Consider the following 18,626-nt stretch of genomic DNA (forward strand, 5'->3'; position numbering starts at 1 on the left):
GGACGGGTAGAGGTAACCCCGGTTGCGCTGGTCGAGGCACTGGAGAGACTTCCTGTCTCTCCCAGCGGTCCATGGTCTGGACAACGCAATCCATCATGGCACCAAGATGAGCACTCCTCGACTCCTCTGACCGGGGTCCCTGCTCCTGCTGACTCCATGGTTGGGTGTGTAATTCTGTCAGGGTGTGTCCGGGAGGCGAAGTCAGGTGCAGGAGAGTAGAGTGTAATAAACAGGCACACTTTAATTCCGGTCCAAAAATGACAGCCCATAAGAACAATAACGTGCCAAAAACACGGAACATAGGAAAAGTATAGCGCCTGACAAAATCCACATAACAATAAACAATTACACACAAAGACATGGTGGGGAACAGAGGACTGAATACATTATGGAATGAAAACCAGGTGAGTAATGGAACAAGACAAAACAAATGGATATATGAGAAATGGAGCGGCGATGGCTAGAAAGCTGGTGACGCCGATCGCCGCCCGAACAAGGAGAGGAGCCGACTTCGGTGGAAGTCGTGTCAGTGGTAAGGGGCTGTTTTCTTAAAGGAGAATTACTATAAACTAACAGGGTGGAAAATGATATCAGGGACACACAGAACATTTGTAATAAAATAAATACAATAATTTTAACTAGGACTGTAAAATAATGAAGAAAGGTTTTAAATACAGAATAATTTTATGGCTTATATCTATTTTAAAATTTGACGAATAAGACCTGTGGAGGTGGCAAAAATGCCTACATCCACTGAAAAAAAAGTATTCGATATGCGAACATTTCCCTTCAAAATCCATATTTGTGTTTTCAAGGTAAAGGACACCTGACCTTATATTTAAAGCATTTTAGAATCAACATTTTAAACTATTTTACAATAAATACAAAGTGATATTTCTTGGGGACAGAAAAGGCACCGCATGTTAGGATTGACATGACTCAGCCATGGTTTGTTGGGCAAAGCCTATGGAGAAAGAGCTGTTGTAGGGTTTTAGAGCAACGCTGAAAACAAGGTCTGTGGTAAACATAGGCTTAGGAAATCTTATACCTTTTGTTCTATGAGATAATCTTCATCAGCAGACCTCTTTTTCAGTAATTATGTCATCAAAAATATCACATAAATACTTCAAAATCCAAAGTTCATGTTAGCAGACTGATATTATCTCACAGAACAAAACATATAAACTCTCCTAAGCCTGTGTTAACCTCAGACCTTGTTTTTTGCGTTTATCCCAAAACCCTTTTCTTTCTCCATTTCCCCAATGGCTGAACGAACCAGAGGTAATCCATTTCTGGATTTTAAACTACAAGCTGGTGGGCTCTATATAGAGGTAAGAAAGACATCGATTTTGAGACCACATGTTATATTTTCATACTTTAGTATATGCTTTTCATATTAATGGGAAATACCTCTAAAAAAACAAGCATATCACTAAGCGTACCGCAAGCTTTCTATTTTCAAAGCTTTTTCAAAGCTTTTTAGATTTAATTCAGCTTGTGGCACGCTAATTTAGCCTTTTGCGACTCGCGGAAACACATTTTTAGATGACCACCAGAGCTAAAATCCTTAAAAGTTGCTGTGAGAAAGCGGCACCGCCCTGTCAACATAGCTCAGTGCTTATTATCGGAAGTATTAGATTATGAAATCTGACTTTTTGGATAATGTTAATGATATGTTAGAGAAAGACCCCACTGAACAATTCTGAACATGAAGAATCATATTTGTTTTGGTAAAATGTATTTTATAGCATAAGGAAGTGAAATTGCACATTGCGTTCAGCCAATCAGGTTGCAGTAGTCTTTTGTTTACCCCTGGCTGAACACTAGGTGCAACATCAGGAAATAGCATTCCTAGGCATTAGCCACTCCAGCACAACTCTGACATCACGTAAATAAAAACAATGAAACTGCTATACAGTTGTCGGTTACCGTGCATTAAGGCAGAACTGATTGAATACAGCCCTTGCTGAGAGTGAGTGCAAAACCAAAAATCAACATACAAACAATGTATGTTCTTGTGATTGTGTCAGGTTGAATGTGTTTATACCTGGTCATGTCATTATGGGGGTAGAGACATTTTAATTGCACTTTTACAAATGTCTGTACATATTACATTAATAACAAGACGCCAATACATTCTAGAACCCACAGGAAAAAGATTTCTAGAACAACAAGTGTAACATAGAACAGCAACAATGGTCCACTTACAAGATGGCAGCAGTTCAAATGATCAACGTTTATAAAAGGACGGTGGACGAATGAGCATCAAGTCAGACATTCTTTTGCCCTGAGTGACAGTGATTGTGTGTGTGTGTACACGTGTCTAGATTTCATTATTCTCCATCAGACTTGGGTCAGCTAGTTGGAGAGTTAGATCTGAAAGAGAAAACACAAACTGGAATTAATACATGAAACCAAGTAATACAATTGACTGGGGATCAATAAAGTTAATTTAAATGTTATATCCCATGACTGGAAAGTTCTCACGGAGGTAGGAGGCACCATTTCGTAGAAATAGAACATATGTGTAACCTATATCATATGTATTACATATATGTATGCAACCTTACCTCGGAGAGCGGGCGGAGGACGTGTGGGCTTTATCAAGTTACTCTGAGAGAGAGCCTGCACCATCCAGGAGAGGGCACTAGAACAGTACTCCAACTGGGAGAGAGACAGAGAGAGAGAGAGGGTGAGAGGGGTGACCCTGATGGATGGACTCTATACAGTGCTGAGCAGGCAGATTCAACAGCTGCAGTCCAAATGTTGAGGGAGACGTGCGTGCACAGATACACACTAAGCCCCCCCCCCCCCCAAATGAAGAACCACTGAAACTTCAGGCACGTGTCTCGTTGCCACTGCGCAGATACAGTTTGTTTGAGAGAGAGCTGCGGGCAGCAGCCCAGGCTGACACTGACCTCTGCCTCCAGCATTCTTAGCCTGTGGCCGTGGTCCCGGATCTCTGCCATCTGCTTTAGGACACTGTCCACCCTTCAGACACAACCGCAACACAGAATAGCAGTCAATTCACATATCACTTCTCAATCAATTTAGGAAGTGTATTAATTAGTTTGATTCATGAATTTAAAATGTCATTGGCCCAATCCCTAACACAGGAAGACAATCAATCTACACCATTCTATTCATAGGCCAGATCAAGCCGAGCTGTTAACTGAAGCTGTTAAATGAATCTGGCATTTAGTCGATGACATAAATAAGTGGACGAAGGTGAGAGATGGAGCGATGTCTGACTTGACAGAGGTGCGTTTGAGTCTCTCCGAGTCTTTCTCTCGCTCTCGTTTGTTCTGGGCAGACAGTATATTCTCCTTCTGGATGGCCTCCCATGTGTTCAGTCTACTGGCCTGCCTGCCACGGATATCCAGAACTGAAGAAGGGATAGAGGAGGCGGAAAGAGGGAAGAACAAAGAAAATGGGAAGAAGAGAAAATGAGAAAAATACTCTTGAAGGACAAGGGAAGTAGACTTCTAAAACACTGGAAGTCCAATACTTGAAGTGAATTATCTGATCATTGGTCTCCCTCCCCCAGTCTCTAACCAAAGTGTTTGATCTTGACAGAGGGGATCATGCGGATGTGTCTCTTGATGAAGAGGTGGAGGTGGGAGAGGATGATGAAGGGTGGAGCCAGACAGGGTCTAGAGTGGTACTCTGCGATCAAGTTGTAGCGCTGGAACTTCCAGTGGGTGTCACTGTGCTCCTGCACTTTGGAGAATGTGTAACTACAGGAAGGAAGGAAGGAAGGAAGGAAGGCAAGAAATGGTTAACAGGCAGAATATCAGGGAAGTGACTCCCGCTCATATAACAAATGATTGATTTTATTATACTTTTTGGTTAATGATGTTTTGGGCCCCAATGACACACATGAAAAAAGAGCCAGAAAAAGATATGGCATTTTGACACCACAAACATGCAGGGCTAGTATCAAATAAGACACTTGATAAGTCTATCAAGTTGATTAATTTAAATACAGCAACAGTAAGGAACTAGAGATAAAGATAAGATAAGATAAAATTAATATAAGATAAAAGATAGATAAGATAAGATAAAATGAATTCAGCCCACGGATTAAAGAGGCCTATTGAATGAGTGATGATCTCTCAAGGGTACACACAAATAGAGTGAAAACAGGCATATGGGGGGGGGGGGGGGGGGGTGCTAGATGGGAAAGAGGAACAGAGAGTGAAAGAGGGACAGAGTGTGAAAGAGGGACAGAGAGTGAAAGAGGGGACAGAGAGTGAAAGAGGGGACAGAGAGTGAAAGAGGGGACAGAGAGTGAAAGAGGGGACAGAGAGTGAAAGAGGGGACAGAGAGTGAAAGAGGGACAGAGAGTGAAAGAGGGACAGAGAGTGAAAGAGGGACAGAGTATGAAAGTGGGACCGAGAGTGAAAGAGGGACAGAGTATGAAAGTGGGACAGAGAGTGAAAGAGGGAGAGAGTGAAAGAGGGACAGAGAGTGAAAGAGGGACAGAGAGTGAAAGTGGGACAGAGTGAAAGAGGGACAGAGTGTGAAAGTGGGACAGAGAGTGAAAGAGGGACAGAGAGTGAAAGTGGGACAGAGAGTGAAAGAGGGACAGAGAGTGAAAGAGGGACAGAGTGTGAAAGTGGGACAGAGAGTGAAAGAGGGACAGACCGAGAGGGTCCGTTACCTGAACATGGCAATGAGCAGGTTGACCAACAGGATGTTGGTGACCAGCAGAAAGATGACCAATAAGATGACCACCAGCCAGTTAGCATAGGTACTCGTGCAGGGCTCGGCCCCTGCCTCGATCAGGGTGACGTTATTGGTGCACTCTATCCCCTCCTCCAGTTTATCAGCTACAGACAGACAGAGGGAGAGGAGGGAGGGAGACGGTGAGAGTTCAAAAGAGATGAGAAGGAGCAGGGGGAGGGGTGTGCAGAATAAATATTTAAAATGGTACGACAAAGAGGGTAGATTGGGCAGAGGTTGGAGGGAATTTAGATGGGATACAGAGATAGAGGAACCGAGAAAGAGAGAGGCAGGTATACACATACACACTGAGTATACAAAACATTAGGAACACCTGCTCTTTTCATGACATAGACTGACTCGTGAATCCAGGTGAAAGATATCCCTCACCTGCTAAATCCACTTCAATCAGTGAAGATGAAGGGGAGGAGACAGGTTGAAGAATGATTGTCAAGCCTTGAGACATGGATTGTGTGTGTGCCATTCAGAGGGTGAATGGGCAAGACAAAATATTTAAGTGCCCTTGAACAAGTTACGGTAGTAGGTGCCAGGTGCAACGGTTTGTGTCAAGAACTGCAATGCTGCTGTGTTTTTCACGCTTAACAGTTTCCGGTGTGTCAATAATGGTCCACCACCTAAAGGACATCCAGCCATCTTGACACAACTGTGGGAAGCATTGGAGCCAACATGGGCCAGCATCCCTTTGGAACACTTGACACCTTGTAAAGTCCATGCCCTGACAAATTCAGGCTGTTCTGAGGGTAAAAAAATGTGGGGTGCAACTCAATATTAGGAAGGTGTCCTTAAATGTTTATTACGCTCAGTGTGCATACAGGTATATACACAGGTAACTTCCAAAATAAAGGAAACACCAACATAAAGTGTCTTAATAGGGTGTTGGGCCACAACGAGCCAGAGCAGCTTCAATGTGCCTTGGCACAGATTCTACAAGTGTCTAGAACTCTATTGGAGGGATGCAACACCTTTTAATCCATGAGAAATTCCATCATTTGGTGTTTTGTGGACACACACACACACACATTAAATCTCCTATCCTCCTTTCAGACCCCTCTTTCAAAGTCACAGATCTCTTCTAGCCATGGTAGCCAAAATAATGGCCAACTGGGCATGTTTGTACATGACCCTATGTATGATTGTATGGTAATTGTTTAATTAACTTAACTTATACAGTACTTTGTATCCCTCATTTACACAAGTGTTTCCTTTATTTTGGCAGTTACCTGTACTATGTTACATGCAAACCACATTCGTACACAAACATTAACACACCATCCATTTCATGAATGGGGATATGTCCAAATATGTGCAGGTATGGCCTGTAGAACACTCGGCGGAAGATCCAACCGGGACGAGGATCGTAGGAGTAGAGCAGCGCCTGATTGGCTACGCCGTAGGCCATGAGCCACACCGCCAGGAAGAAGAGGAAGAAGAAGACGTCCTTCATCTGCCAATCAGGAGGGGAACAGAATATTAAGGGGACAAAATGACATTGTCTGTTTTCTCTAGTGCAGTTTTTAAAACTTGTTTTTGGATATTAGTTGTCGCTGCCAAAACCAGCACCTGGATCTAGACCATAGACAGTGCTTTGCAAAAGTATTCAGGCCCCTTGGATTTACAAAGTGGGATTAAAATAGATTTATTTGTAATTTCTTGTCAACAGTCTACACAAAATACTCAAAATGTTAAAGTGGGAGATTTTCTCTTTTATAAAAGAATAATAGAAATTATATATATATATATATATATATATATATATATATATATATATATATATATATATATATATATATATATATATATATATATATATATTCCACTTTGACAGATTATTTTGAGTAAATTGTTGTCCAAACAAAATTACAATTAAATCAATGTTAATAAAATGTGAAGAAATCCAAGAGGTCTGAATATTTTTTGCTAGACAGGTTGGGGACTCTACTTCCCAAAATACAGTTTTAGCATGGCAGCGCCAATATGGACTTTCACCATTTTTAAGTAGTCAAATGGGTGGGACTTCCAATTGGTTAAGAAAGGATTACATGATTCCATCCGGGTATTAGGAGGGATCAGACAATGAATTATACTTGTGAGCAAAGATTCCAAAATTGCAAGTTGAATTAAATCGCAAACCGTGGCTATTTACCTGTTCAAACAACAAACTCAGGGTGGTTTGTGAGCACCTTTTCAGTTTGTTTGTGAACTCATAGAAGTTGTAAAAGGAAATTGACTACTTCAAAATGGAGATGGCCTCGATGGCGCTGCCTATGCTATCAGACTCAATGACACACACACACACACACACACACACACACACACACACACACACACATACACAATGCCTTCGGAAAGTATTCAAACCCATTGACTTTTTCCACATTTTGTTACATTACAGCATTATTCTAAAATTTATTAAATGAAAAAAAAATAATCTACACTCAATACCGCATAATGGCAAAGTGAAAACAGGTTCTTAGAAATGTTTGCAAATGTATTAACAATTTTCTATTTACATAGGTATTCAGACCCTTTGCTATGACACTCGAAATTGAGCTCAGGTGCATCCGGTTTCCATTGATAATCCTTGAGATGTTTCTACAACTTGATCGGAGCCCACCTGGGGTAAATTCAATTGATTGGACAGGATTTGGAAAGGCACACACACCTGTCTATATAAAAGGTCTCACAGTTGACAGTGCATGTCAGAGCAAAAACACTCGGAGTGTGGTGTCAGGAAAACAACCTCTCACTCAACGTCAACAAAACAAAGGTGATGATCGTGGACTTCAGGAAACAGCAGAGGGAGCACTCCCCTATCCACATCGAAGGGTCAGCAGTGGAGAAGGTGGAAAACTTTGAAGTTCCTGGGCATACACATCATAGACAAACTGAAATGGTCCACCCACACAGACAGTGTGGTGAAGAAGACGCAACAGCGCCTCTCAAACCTTAGCGGGCTGAAGAAATTTGGCTCGTCTCCCAAAACCCTGACAAACTTTTACAGATGCAATCGAGAGCATCCTGTCGGGCTGTATCACAGCCTGGTACTGCAACTGCACCGCTCTCAACCACAAGGGTGGTGCGGTCTGCACAACACATCACCGGGTGCAAACTTTGAGGTAAGCAACACTGAGGCATGCATGAGAGCATCAGCTGGTCCGGACAACTGTGTGATCACGCTCTCCGTAGCCGATGTGAGTAAGACCTTTAAACAGGTCAAAATACACAAGGCTGCAGGGCCAGATGGATTACCAGGACGTGTGCTCCGGGCATGTGCTGACCAACTGGAAGGTGTCTTCACTGACATTTTCAAAATGTCCCTGATTGAGTCCGTAATATCAACATGCTTCAAGCAGACCACCATAGTCCCTGTGCCCAAGAACACAAAGGCAACCTGCCGAAATAACTACAGACCCATAGCGCTCACGTCCGTAGCTATGAAAGGCTGGTGATGGCTCACATCAACACCATTATCCCAGAAACCCTAGACGCACTCCAATTTGCATACCACCCAAACAGATCCACAGATGATGCAATCTCTATTGCACTCCACACTGCCCTTTCCCATCTGGACAAAAGGAACACCGATGTGAGAATGCTGTTCATTGACTACAGCTCAGCGTTCAACACCATAGTACCCTCAAAGCTCATCACCAAGCTAAGGATCCTGGGACTAAACACCTCCCTCTGCAACTGGATCCTGGACTTCCTGACAGGCCGCCCGCAGGTGGTGAGGGTAGGTAGCAAACATCTGCCACACTGATCCTCAACACTGGAGCTCCCCAGGGGTGCGTGCTCAGTCCCCTCCTGTACTCCCTGTTCACCCATGACTGCATGGCCAGGCACGACTCCAACAACATCATTAAGTTTGCTGACGACACAACAGTGGTAGGCCTGATCACTGACAACGACGAGACAGCCTATATGGAGGAGGTTAGAGACCTGGCTGGGTGGTGCCAGAATAACAACCTATCCCTCAACGTAACCAAGACTAAGGAGATGATTGTGGAGTACAGGAAAAGGAGGACCGAGTACGTCCCCATTCTCATCGACGGGGCTGTAGTGGAGCAGGTTGAGAGCTTCAAGTTCCTTGGTGTCCAGATCAACAACAAACTAGATTGGTCCAAACACACCAAGATAGTTGTGAAGAGGGCATGACAAAGCCTATTCCCCCCTCAGGAAACTAAAAAGATTTGGCATGGGTCCTGAGATCCTCAAAAGGTTCTACAGCTGCAACATCGAGAGCATCCTGTTGCCGGTTGCATCACTGCCTGGTATGGCAATTGCTCGGCCTCTGACCGCAAGGCACTTCAGAGGGTAGTGTGTAAGGCCCAGTACATCACTGGGACAAAGCTGCCTGCCATCCAGGACCTCTACACCAGGCGGTGTCAGAGGAAGGCCCTAAAAATTGTCAAAGACCCCAGCCACCCCAGTCATAGACTGTTATCTCTACTACCGCATGGCAAGCGGTACCGGAGTGCCAAGTCTAGGACAAAAAGGCTTCTCAACAGTTTTTACCACCAAGCCATAAGACTCGTGAACAGGTAACGAAATGGTTACCCAGACTATTTGCATTGTGTGTGCCCCCCCAACCCCTCTTTTACGCTGCTGCTACTCTCTGTTTATCTTATATGCATAGTCACTTTAACTATACATTCATGTACATACTACCTAATTGGCCCGTCCAACCAGTGCTCCCGCACATTGGCTAACCCGGGCTATCTGCAATGTGTCCCACCACCCGCCAACCCCTCTTTTTACGCTTCTGCTACTCTCTGTTCATCATATATGCATAGTCACTTTAACGATACCTTCATGTACATACTACCTCAATAAGCCTGACTAACAGGTGTCTGTATATAGCCTTGCTACTCTTTTTTCAAATGTATTTTTACTGTTGTTTTATTTCTTTACTTACCTACACACACACACACACACACACACACACATACTTTTTTTTAGAGCCTGTAAGTAAGCATTTCACTGTAAGGTCTACCTGTTGTATTCGGCGCACGTGACAAATAAACTGATCTGAAACTACATGCCCTCCATGACACCTACAGCACAGGAAGGCCAAAAAGATTGTCAAGGACAACAACCACCCGGGCCACTGCCTGTTCAACCCGCTACCATCCAGAAGGCGAGGTCAGTACAGGTGCATCAAAGCTGGGACCGAGAGATTGAGAAACAGCTTCTATCTCAAGGCCATCAGACTACTAAACAGCAATCACTAACTCAGAGAGGCTGTTGCCCACATTGAGCCCGATCACTAACTCAGAGAGGCTGCTGCCCACATTGAGCCCCAATCACTAAAGATATAAAACTGTATTTTTTTGTGAAGAATCAACAACAAGTGGGACACAATCATGAAGTGGAACGACATTTATTGGATATTTCAAACTTTTTTAACAAATCAAAAACTGAAAAATTGGGCGTGCAAAATTATTCAGCCCCTTTACTTTCAGTGCAGCAAACTCTCTCCAGAAGTTCAGTGAGGATCTCTGAATGATCCAATGTTGACCTAAATGACTAATGATGATAAATACAATCCACCTGTGTGTAATCAAGTCTCCGTATAAATGCACCTGCACTGTGATAGTCTCAGAGGTCCGTTAAAAGCGCAGAGAGCATCATGAAGAACAAGGAACACACCAGGCAGGTCCGAGATACTGTTGTGAAGAAGTTTAAAGCCGGATTTGGATACAAAAATATTTCCCAAGCGTTAAACATCCCAAGGAGCACTGTGCAAGCGATAATATTGAAATGGAAGGAGTATCAGACCACTGCAAATCTACCAAGACCTGGCCGTCCCTCTAAACTTTCAGCTCATACAAGGAGAAGACTGATCAGAGATGCAGCCAAGAGGCCCATGATCACTCTGGATGAACTGCAGAGATCTACAGCTGAGGTGGGAGACTCTGTCCATAGGACAACAATCGTATATTGCACAAATCTGGCCTTTATGGAAGAGTGGCAAGAAGAAAGCCATTTCTTAAAGATATCCATAAAAAGTGTTGTTTAAAGTTTGCCACAAGCCACCTGGGAGACACACCAAACATGTGGAAGAAGGTGCTCTGGTCAGATGAAACCAAAATGGAACTTTTTAGCAACAATGCAAAACGTTATGTTTGGCGTAAAAGCAACACAGCTGAACACACCATCCCCACTGTCAAACATGGTAGTGGCAGAATCATGGTTTGGGCCTGCTTTTCTTCAGCAGGGACAGGGAAGATGGTTAAAATTGATGGGAAGATGGATGGAGCCAAATACAGGACCATTCTGGAAGAAAACCTGATGGAGTCTGCAAAAGACCTGAGACTGGGACGGAGATTTGTCTTCCAACAAGACAATGATCCAAAAGATAAAGCAAAATCTACAATGGAATGGTTCAAAAATAAACATATCCAGGTGTTAGAATGGCCAAGTCAAAGTCCAGACCTGAATCCAATCGAGAATCTGTGGAAAGAACTGAAAACTGCTGTTCACAAATGCTCTCTATCCAACCTCACTGAGCTCGAGCTGTTTTGCAAGGAGGAATGGGAAAAAAATTCAGTCTCTCGATGTGCAAAACTGATAGAGACATACCCCAAGCGACTTACAGCTGTAATCGCAGCAAAAGGTGGCGCTACAAAGTATTAACTTAAGGGGGCTGAATAATTTTGCACGCCCAATTTTTCAGTTTTTGATTTGTTAAAAAAGTTTGAAATATCCAATAAATGTCGTTCCACTTCATGATTGTGTCCCACTTGTTGTTGATTCTTCACAAAAAAATACAGTTTTATATCTTTATGTTTGAAGCCTGAAATGTGGCAAAAGGTCGCAAAGTTCAAGGGGGCCGAATACTTTCGCAAGGCACTGTACATGTGATATGAGTAATGTATTTTACACCAACTAATGCACCTTGCCTATGCCGCTCGGCCATCGCTCATCCATATATTTATATGTACATATTCTCATTCGCCCTTTTAGATGTGTGTATTAGGTCGTTTTTGGGAATTGTTTGATTTGTTAGATATTACTGCACTGTTGGAACTAGAAGTCCAAGCATTTCGCTACACTCGCATTAACATCTGCAAACCATGTGTATGTGACCAATGAAATTTGATTTGATTTTATAGTAGAGTGGCCAGACGGAAGCCACTCCTAAGTAAAAGAGCACATGACAGCCCGCTTGGAGTTTGCCAAAAGCCACCTAAAGACTCTCAGACCATGAGAAACAAGATTCTCTGGTCTGATGAAACCCAGATTGAACTATTTGGCCTGAATGACAAGTGTCACGTCTGGAGGAAACCTGGCACCATCCCTACGGTAAAATATGGTGGTGGCAGAATCATGCTGTGGAGATGTTTTCAGCAGCAAGGACTGGGAGACTAGTCAGGATCGAGGCAAAGATGAACGGAGCAAAGTACACAGATCCTTGATGAAAACCTGCTCCAGAGCTCTCAGGACCTCAGACTGGAGCAAAGGTTCACCTTCCAACAGGACAACGACCCTAAGCACACAGCCAAGACAATGCAGGAGTGGCTTCAGGACAATTTTCTGAATGTGCTTGAGTGGCACAGCCACAGCCTGGACTTAAACCTGATCAAACATCTCTAGAGAGACCTGAAAATAGCTGTGAAGAAATGCTCCCAATCCAACGTGACAGAGCTCGAGAGGTTCTGCAGAGAAGAATGGGAGAAACTCCCCAAATACAGTTGTGCCAAGCTTGTAGCATCATACCCAAGAAGACTCGATGCTGTAATTGCTGCCAAAACTGATTCAACAAAGTACTGAGTAAAGGGTCAGAATAGTTATGTAAATGTAATATTTCAGTTTAACTTTTTTTTAAATGTCTAATAACCTGTTTTTGCTTTGTCATTATGGGGTATTGTGTGTAGATTGATGAGGGGAAAATGTATTCAAACCATTTTAGAATAAGGCTTAACTTAACGAAATGTGGAAAAAGTCAAGTGGTCTGAATACTTTTCGAAGGCACTGTATACACATACATATATACAATACCAGTCAAAAGTTTGGACACACCTACTCATTCCAAGGTTTTCATAATTTTAACATTGTAGAATAATAGTAAAGACATCAAAACTATGAAATAACACATATGGAATCATGTCGTAACCAAAAAAGTGTTACACAAATCAAAATATGTATATTTTATGTGAGATTCTTCATCTCCACCCCATCTCATTTTCTTTCTCTCAAATTGTAGCAAACTTGCAACATTTTCTCTATGCCCATTGCAAAATGTGTAGAATTGCAGGAAATGAACTCTAAAACTAAATTTCGCTAGGGCTCCCAAAAAGCTTTAAGGCTAGGACTTTGACTACATGTTTGTGGGTACGCAGAGCCCCTCATTACCATTTTTTTGTGGCCCTCACAACCATGAAAGTTGTCAATCCCTGATCTAGATGCACTGCAGTAAAAAGTGTTTTATCCCTCTTTTTAGAAAGCCCTCACCATTTTTTCAACGATGATGATCTTGGGTCCCAGCTGTTTGTGGATGGCGAATATGTGGATGAGACGGAGGGTAAACACCATGTAGTCCACAGCCATCACAGCCCGGCCAAATTCATAGGACCATGGGAACATTCTAGAACACACAAAAAACACATGGTTATAGTCGGTTCTGAATGAAAGTTGAAAATACTTATTTTTCGGATGTTGAAAATACGTATTTTCCAGCAGGAATCAGGAGGATAGAATTATGGTCCGATTTGCCAAATGGAGGGCGAGGGAGAGCTGTATATGTGTCTCTGTGTGTGGAGTAAAGGTGGTCTAGAATCTTTTCCCCTCTGGTTGCACATTTAACATACTGATAGAAATGAGGTCAAGCTGATTAAAGTCCCCGACCACTAGGAACGCCGCCTCTGGATGAGCATTTTCCTGTTTGCTTATGGTGGTATACAGCTCAATGAGCGGGGTTTTAGTGCCAGCATCGGTCTGTGGTGGTATGTAGACAGCAGGCTGGTAGGGCTAACGTTAGCAGGCTAGTTGGCTAGCAACCTTGCAAGCTGATTTGTAACAATACAGTCATAAAGTATTTGCTTGTAAGTTGTCTGAAAATGTAATTGAAACTAGTAGTCGTGTGTTGGAATGTACATTACTGGGAATAGCATGGCTTGCCGGGTCCTTCATATAAATGTCACACTCCACAAAAACATTTTCCAATATTGACTTTGGCACTCTGATCGGTTTTATATAATAACTTGAAAAACAGAAAAGCGACATGTAACTTCACATTGGGACTTTTGATGCGAATACTAATGCAAATCCATATGTTACATGTGGTTACGTTTAAGCTACCTACCCTTTAAGGCGGAAGGTAAAACCGAATCGTATATGGATGTGGCTGTAAATACTCATCATTCTCCACCAGGCATTGTTTTTCAATAGGACACAGTGGAATTATAGTGTAGTGTAGAATGCACTGCTGAAATAACTGGGTTGTATATAACAATATATTCCACTATCTGATGAGCTGGTGAATTTCAAGCAGAGAGACAGGCAATACTGAATCAGTTGACAAGTCACGTAGAAAAGGTGATCTTGTACAATGTTTCATGAGGTAGAAAAGGCATACAACATCATTCTACGTTTTTACAGCAGCCAACTGCGTTACAATACCCCTATTTCTGATCATTTGTCCTACGTATGTTTTTATTCCATTTTACCTTTATTTAACTAGGCAAGTCAGTTAAGAAAAAATTCTTATTTTCAATGACGGCCTAGGAACAGTGGGTTAACTGCCTATGTACTGTATAAGAATAATGAAACTAAGACTGACATATTTCTCAACATGCTCAAAACCTGCCATTGGATACAAATGATTGTATAAAAAAACAGTAATATATTGTATGGAAAATGATATTTACCATGTACAATTTGTTTTTCTTCTTCAGTACTTCAAAAATAACCGTTTTGAAATGTTTATCTTGTATTTTTTGCTATTGGATTAAATGGTAGTTAAAATTACTAAATGGTGAGCCTATAAACTGATAAACTTTGTTTTCATGGTATTTCACAGACAAAACTTTGATTTTGCATGAATGACTCAGGTGTGAAAGATGTGTGAAACCCTAATGAATGCTCAATCAAAGGTTCTGAACATAAGACAGGGAGAATTACAAGTGTTATCAGCTTAGAGTTTTGTACGTACCAGAGTTTTGAAAAATATACCACTTACATCTGGAAAAGGTGCCAAAGTGATAGAAAAAAAACGAATATTAGAAATGTTAAAAAGCTGTTTACATCGACACAGACACAAACACGTGCACATACGTAAAAACACACACCTGCAGCACATGCCCAGTGCAAAGAGTGAGATAGCTGTGATGTCACACTTATTCCACATGTCCTGGATGTAGAGCTTCATCCTCTGATATAAAGTAGTGCTGCCCCTGAAGAATGTCTGATAGAGAGAAGGACAGAAAGGGAGGGAGAGAGCAATAACAATTATTTTTATCTCCAAAATTAATGGCAGCCTTAATAAAGATGACCAAAAAATACATATTGAGCTATATATACACACATAGAGTGCTAAGAAAAGGTATTTGCCTCCTTTCAAATTTTCTTCACTTTTGCATATTTTGGATGTTGAACATTCAACCAAAAGCTAATATTAGATCAAGGGAACCTGAGTGAACAAATAACACAACAATTACATACTTATAAAATGTGTTTCATAAACAAAGTTAGCAAACTGTGTGTAAAAGTAATTGCCCCCTTACACTCAATAACTGGTTGTGCCACATTTAGCTGCAATAACTCCAACCAAACGCTTTCTGTAGTTGTTGATCGATCGCTCACGTCGAGAAAAAAAAGAGGAAGGAATTTTGGCCCACTCTTCCATGCAGAACTGCTTCAACTTGGTTGGTTATTACTGCATTGTCGGAACTAGAAGCACAAGCATTTCGCTACACTCGCATTAACATCTGCTAACCATGTGTATGTGACAAATACATTTGATTTGAACTCAGCGACATTTGTGGGTTTTCAAGCATGAACTGCTCTCTTCAAGTCCTGACACAATTGGGATTAGGTCTGGCCATTCCACAGTAATAACCTCATACCAACGGTCAAGCATGGTGGTGGTAGTGTGATGGTTAGGGAATGCTTTGCTGCCCCAGGACCTGGACAACTTGCCTTAATAGAAGGAACCATGAATTACACTCAGTATCAGAGAATTCTATAGGAGAATGTCAGGTCATCCGTCTGTGAGCTGAAGTGCAGCTGGGTCATGCAGCAAGACAATGATCCAAAACACGCAATCAAGTCTACATGAAAATGGTTAAAAAGAAACACATTTGAAGTTTTGGAATGGCTTAGTCAAAGTCCAGACCTAATCCCAATTGAGATGTTTTGTCAGGACTAGAAACAAGCAGTTCTTGCTTGAAAAAACACAAATGTTGCTGCGCTAAAGACATTCTACATGCAAGAATGGGCCAAAATTCCTCCACAGCGATGATCAACAACCACAGGAAGCATTTGGTTGCAGCCATTAAAGGTGGCACAACCAGTTATTGAGAGTAAGGGGGCAATTACTTTTTCACGTAGGGGAATTGGGTGTTGCATAACTTTGTTAATTAAATAAATGAAATATGATTCAAGTTTTGTTGTTATTTGTAAACTCAGGTTCACTTTATCTCATTTTAGGTTTTGGTTGAAGATCTGATAACATTCATTATGAAAAATACAGAAAATATGAAAGGGGGCAAATACTTTTTCACGGCACTGTAGAGAGTGTGAGAGCAAGAGGAAGAGCGATTCAAGTTCCTCGGTGTCCACATCACTGAGGACTTAACATGGTCTTCTCAACACAGCAGGAGGCTGAAACAATTTGGCATGGCCCCTCAGATCCTTTTATAGCTGCACCATCGAGAGCATCCTGACTGGTTGTATCACTTGCATGGCAACTGCACCAACCTCGATCAGAAGGCCCTACAGAGGGTGGTGCGGACGGCCCAGTGCATCACTGGGGAACGTACATGACAGGCGGTTTCTGAGAAAGGCCCCAAAAAATTGCTGAAGACACATACACACACTCACCACCACGCACACACACACACTCACCACCACACACACACCACCACCACGCACACACTCACCACCACGCACACTCACCACCACGCACACTCACCACCACGCACACACTCAGCCTCGACTTATTGTACCCCTTTTGGTCCACCAGCTTCAAACAGCTGTAAAAACTATATTTTGTCTTATTGAAAATATATTTCACAGCGATATAGATGGTACAATGATTTCCACTAGATAACACAGCCACAAAGTCGGAACAGCTTTCCCAGTTTGACAACAGATGCCACTCTGGTGGGAGATATGAATAGGCAAATATCACAGCCGATCACAACACTTGCAGATAAGTAATACTGTGAAACACTATCATTCCGCTATTAGCAGCAGATACAGTATTTAATAGACATTTTCTGAAATTACAATGCAAAAATTTGACAACAAAAAAATCCCGTATTGCACCTTTAACAAGTAATACAACAAAATCTCACAAAGAACCTGTAAAAATGATTGGCTAGGGTCCCTGTTTTCAATACTTTGTGCACCCCCCGCTGCAAGGATAATGGCACTTAGCCTTTTTCCATAATGTTTTATGAGATTGGAGAACACATTGAGAGGGATCCATCTTCCATACAGAATCTTTCCAGAACTTTGATATCCTTTGGTCTTTGTATAACGACTGCCCTCTTCAATTCAAACCACAGGTTTGTCCAGAGACCGATGTCAGCTGCAAAACGTTGATTTTGTGGCAAATTAACCATTTCTTTGTGGAATTTTGATAAATGCATTGTCTTGATGGAAGATCCCCTTACGGTCAAGTTTCAGCCTCCTGGCAGAGGCAACCATGTTTTTAGCTACAATATCCTGGTACTTGGCAGACTTTTTATGATGCCGTGGAACTTAAGGGAACCAGGACCAGTAGAAGCAAAACAGCCCCATAACATAAAAGATCCACCACCATATTTTACAGTAGGTTCTGCATATGCATCCTTCTTTCAAATCAAATGTTATTTGTCACATGCTTCATAAACAACAGGTGTAGACTAACAGTGAAACGCTTACTTATGGGTCCTTTTCCAACAATGCGGAGTTAAAGATCAAGAAAAAAAGAAGAAGAATTAAATACTGACACGAGGAATCAATCCAGAGTGAATAACAAATAACAATAATGAGTAAAAATAACAATAACAAAAATATCATGATACAGTACAGGGAGTACCGAGTTGATGTGCAGGGGTACGAGGTAACTGAGGTAGATATGTACATATCGGTAGGGGTGAAGTGACTAGGCAAAGGACAGATAATAGACAGTAGCAGCAGTGTATGTATGAGAAACAGTAGCAGCAGCGTATGTATGAGAAACAGTAGCAGCAGCGTATGTATGAGAAACAGTAGCAGCAGCGTATGTATGAGAATCAGTAGCAGCAGTGTATGTATGAGAAACAGTAGCAGCAGCGTATGTATGAGAAACAGTAGCAGCAGTGTATGTATGAGAAACAGTAGCAGCAGTGTATGTATGAGAAACAGTAGCAGCAGTGTATGTATGAGAAACAGTAGCAGCAGTGTATGTATGAGAAACAGTAGCAGCAGTGTATGTATGTGAAACAGTAGCAGCAGTGTATGTATGAGAAACAGTAGCAGCAGCGTATGTATGTGAAACAGTAGCAGCAGCGTATGTATGTGAAACAGTAGCAGCAGCAGTGTATGTATGAGAAACAGTAGCAGCAGCAGTGTATGTATGAGAAACAGTAGCAGCAGCGTATGTATGAGAAACAGTAGCAGCAGTGTATGTATGAGAAACAGTAGCAGCAGCAGTGTATGTATGAGAAACAGTAGCAGCAGCGTATGTATGA

At 42.0% G+C, this 18,626-nt stretch overlaps 1 protein-coding gene across 3 annotated transcripts in view; it reads right to left on the bottom strand.

Annotated features, from left to right (window-relative positions):
• Positions 1 to 221: 221 nt before the first annotated feature.
• LOC110538664 (transient receptor potential cation channel subfamily M member 4) overlaps positions 222 to 18,626 on the bottom strand; it is a 61,026-nt gene continuing 42,621 nt past the window's right edge. Inside the window, exons 15-23 of one of the 3 annotated variants that reach the window (XR_016485376.1) lie at positions 15,036 to 15,151; positions 13,201 to 13,333; positions 6,016 to 6,190; positions 4,664 to 4,832; positions 3,556 to 4,001; positions 3,253 to 3,385; positions 2,919 to 2,991; positions 2,571 to 2,664; positions 1,722 to 2,376 (exon numbers count right to left, since the gene is read on the bottom strand). Coding sequence is in view for 1 of the 3 variants with exons in the window: in XM_036938820.2 (XP_036794715.1) it covers positions 2,324 to 2,376; positions 2,571 to 2,664; positions 2,919 to 2,991; positions 3,253 to 3,385; positions 3,556 to 3,737; positions 4,664 to 4,832; positions 6,016 to 6,190; positions 13,201 to 13,333; positions 15,036 to 15,151 (1,128 nt within the window). In the remaining 2 variants the exon portion in view is untranslated. Of the gene's footprint in view, positions 2,377 to 2,570; positions 2,665 to 2,918; positions 2,992 to 3,252; positions 3,386 to 3,555; positions 4,002 to 4,663; positions 4,833 to 6,015; positions 6,191 to 13,200; positions 13,334 to 15,035; positions 15,152 to 18,626 lie in introns of all 3 variants that reach the window. The other 2 variants (XM_036938820.2, XR_016485375.1) reach the window with 2 other exon arrangements.

Source organism: Oncorhynchus mykiss, chromosome 12 (assembly GCF_057628025.1).
Source record: "Oncorhynchus mykiss isolate SJ-2025 chromosome 12, ASM5762802v1, whole genome shotgun sequence".
Classification (NCBI taxonomy): domain Eukaryota; kingdom Metazoa; phylum Chordata; class Actinopteri; order Salmoniformes; family Salmonidae; genus Oncorhynchus; species Oncorhynchus mykiss.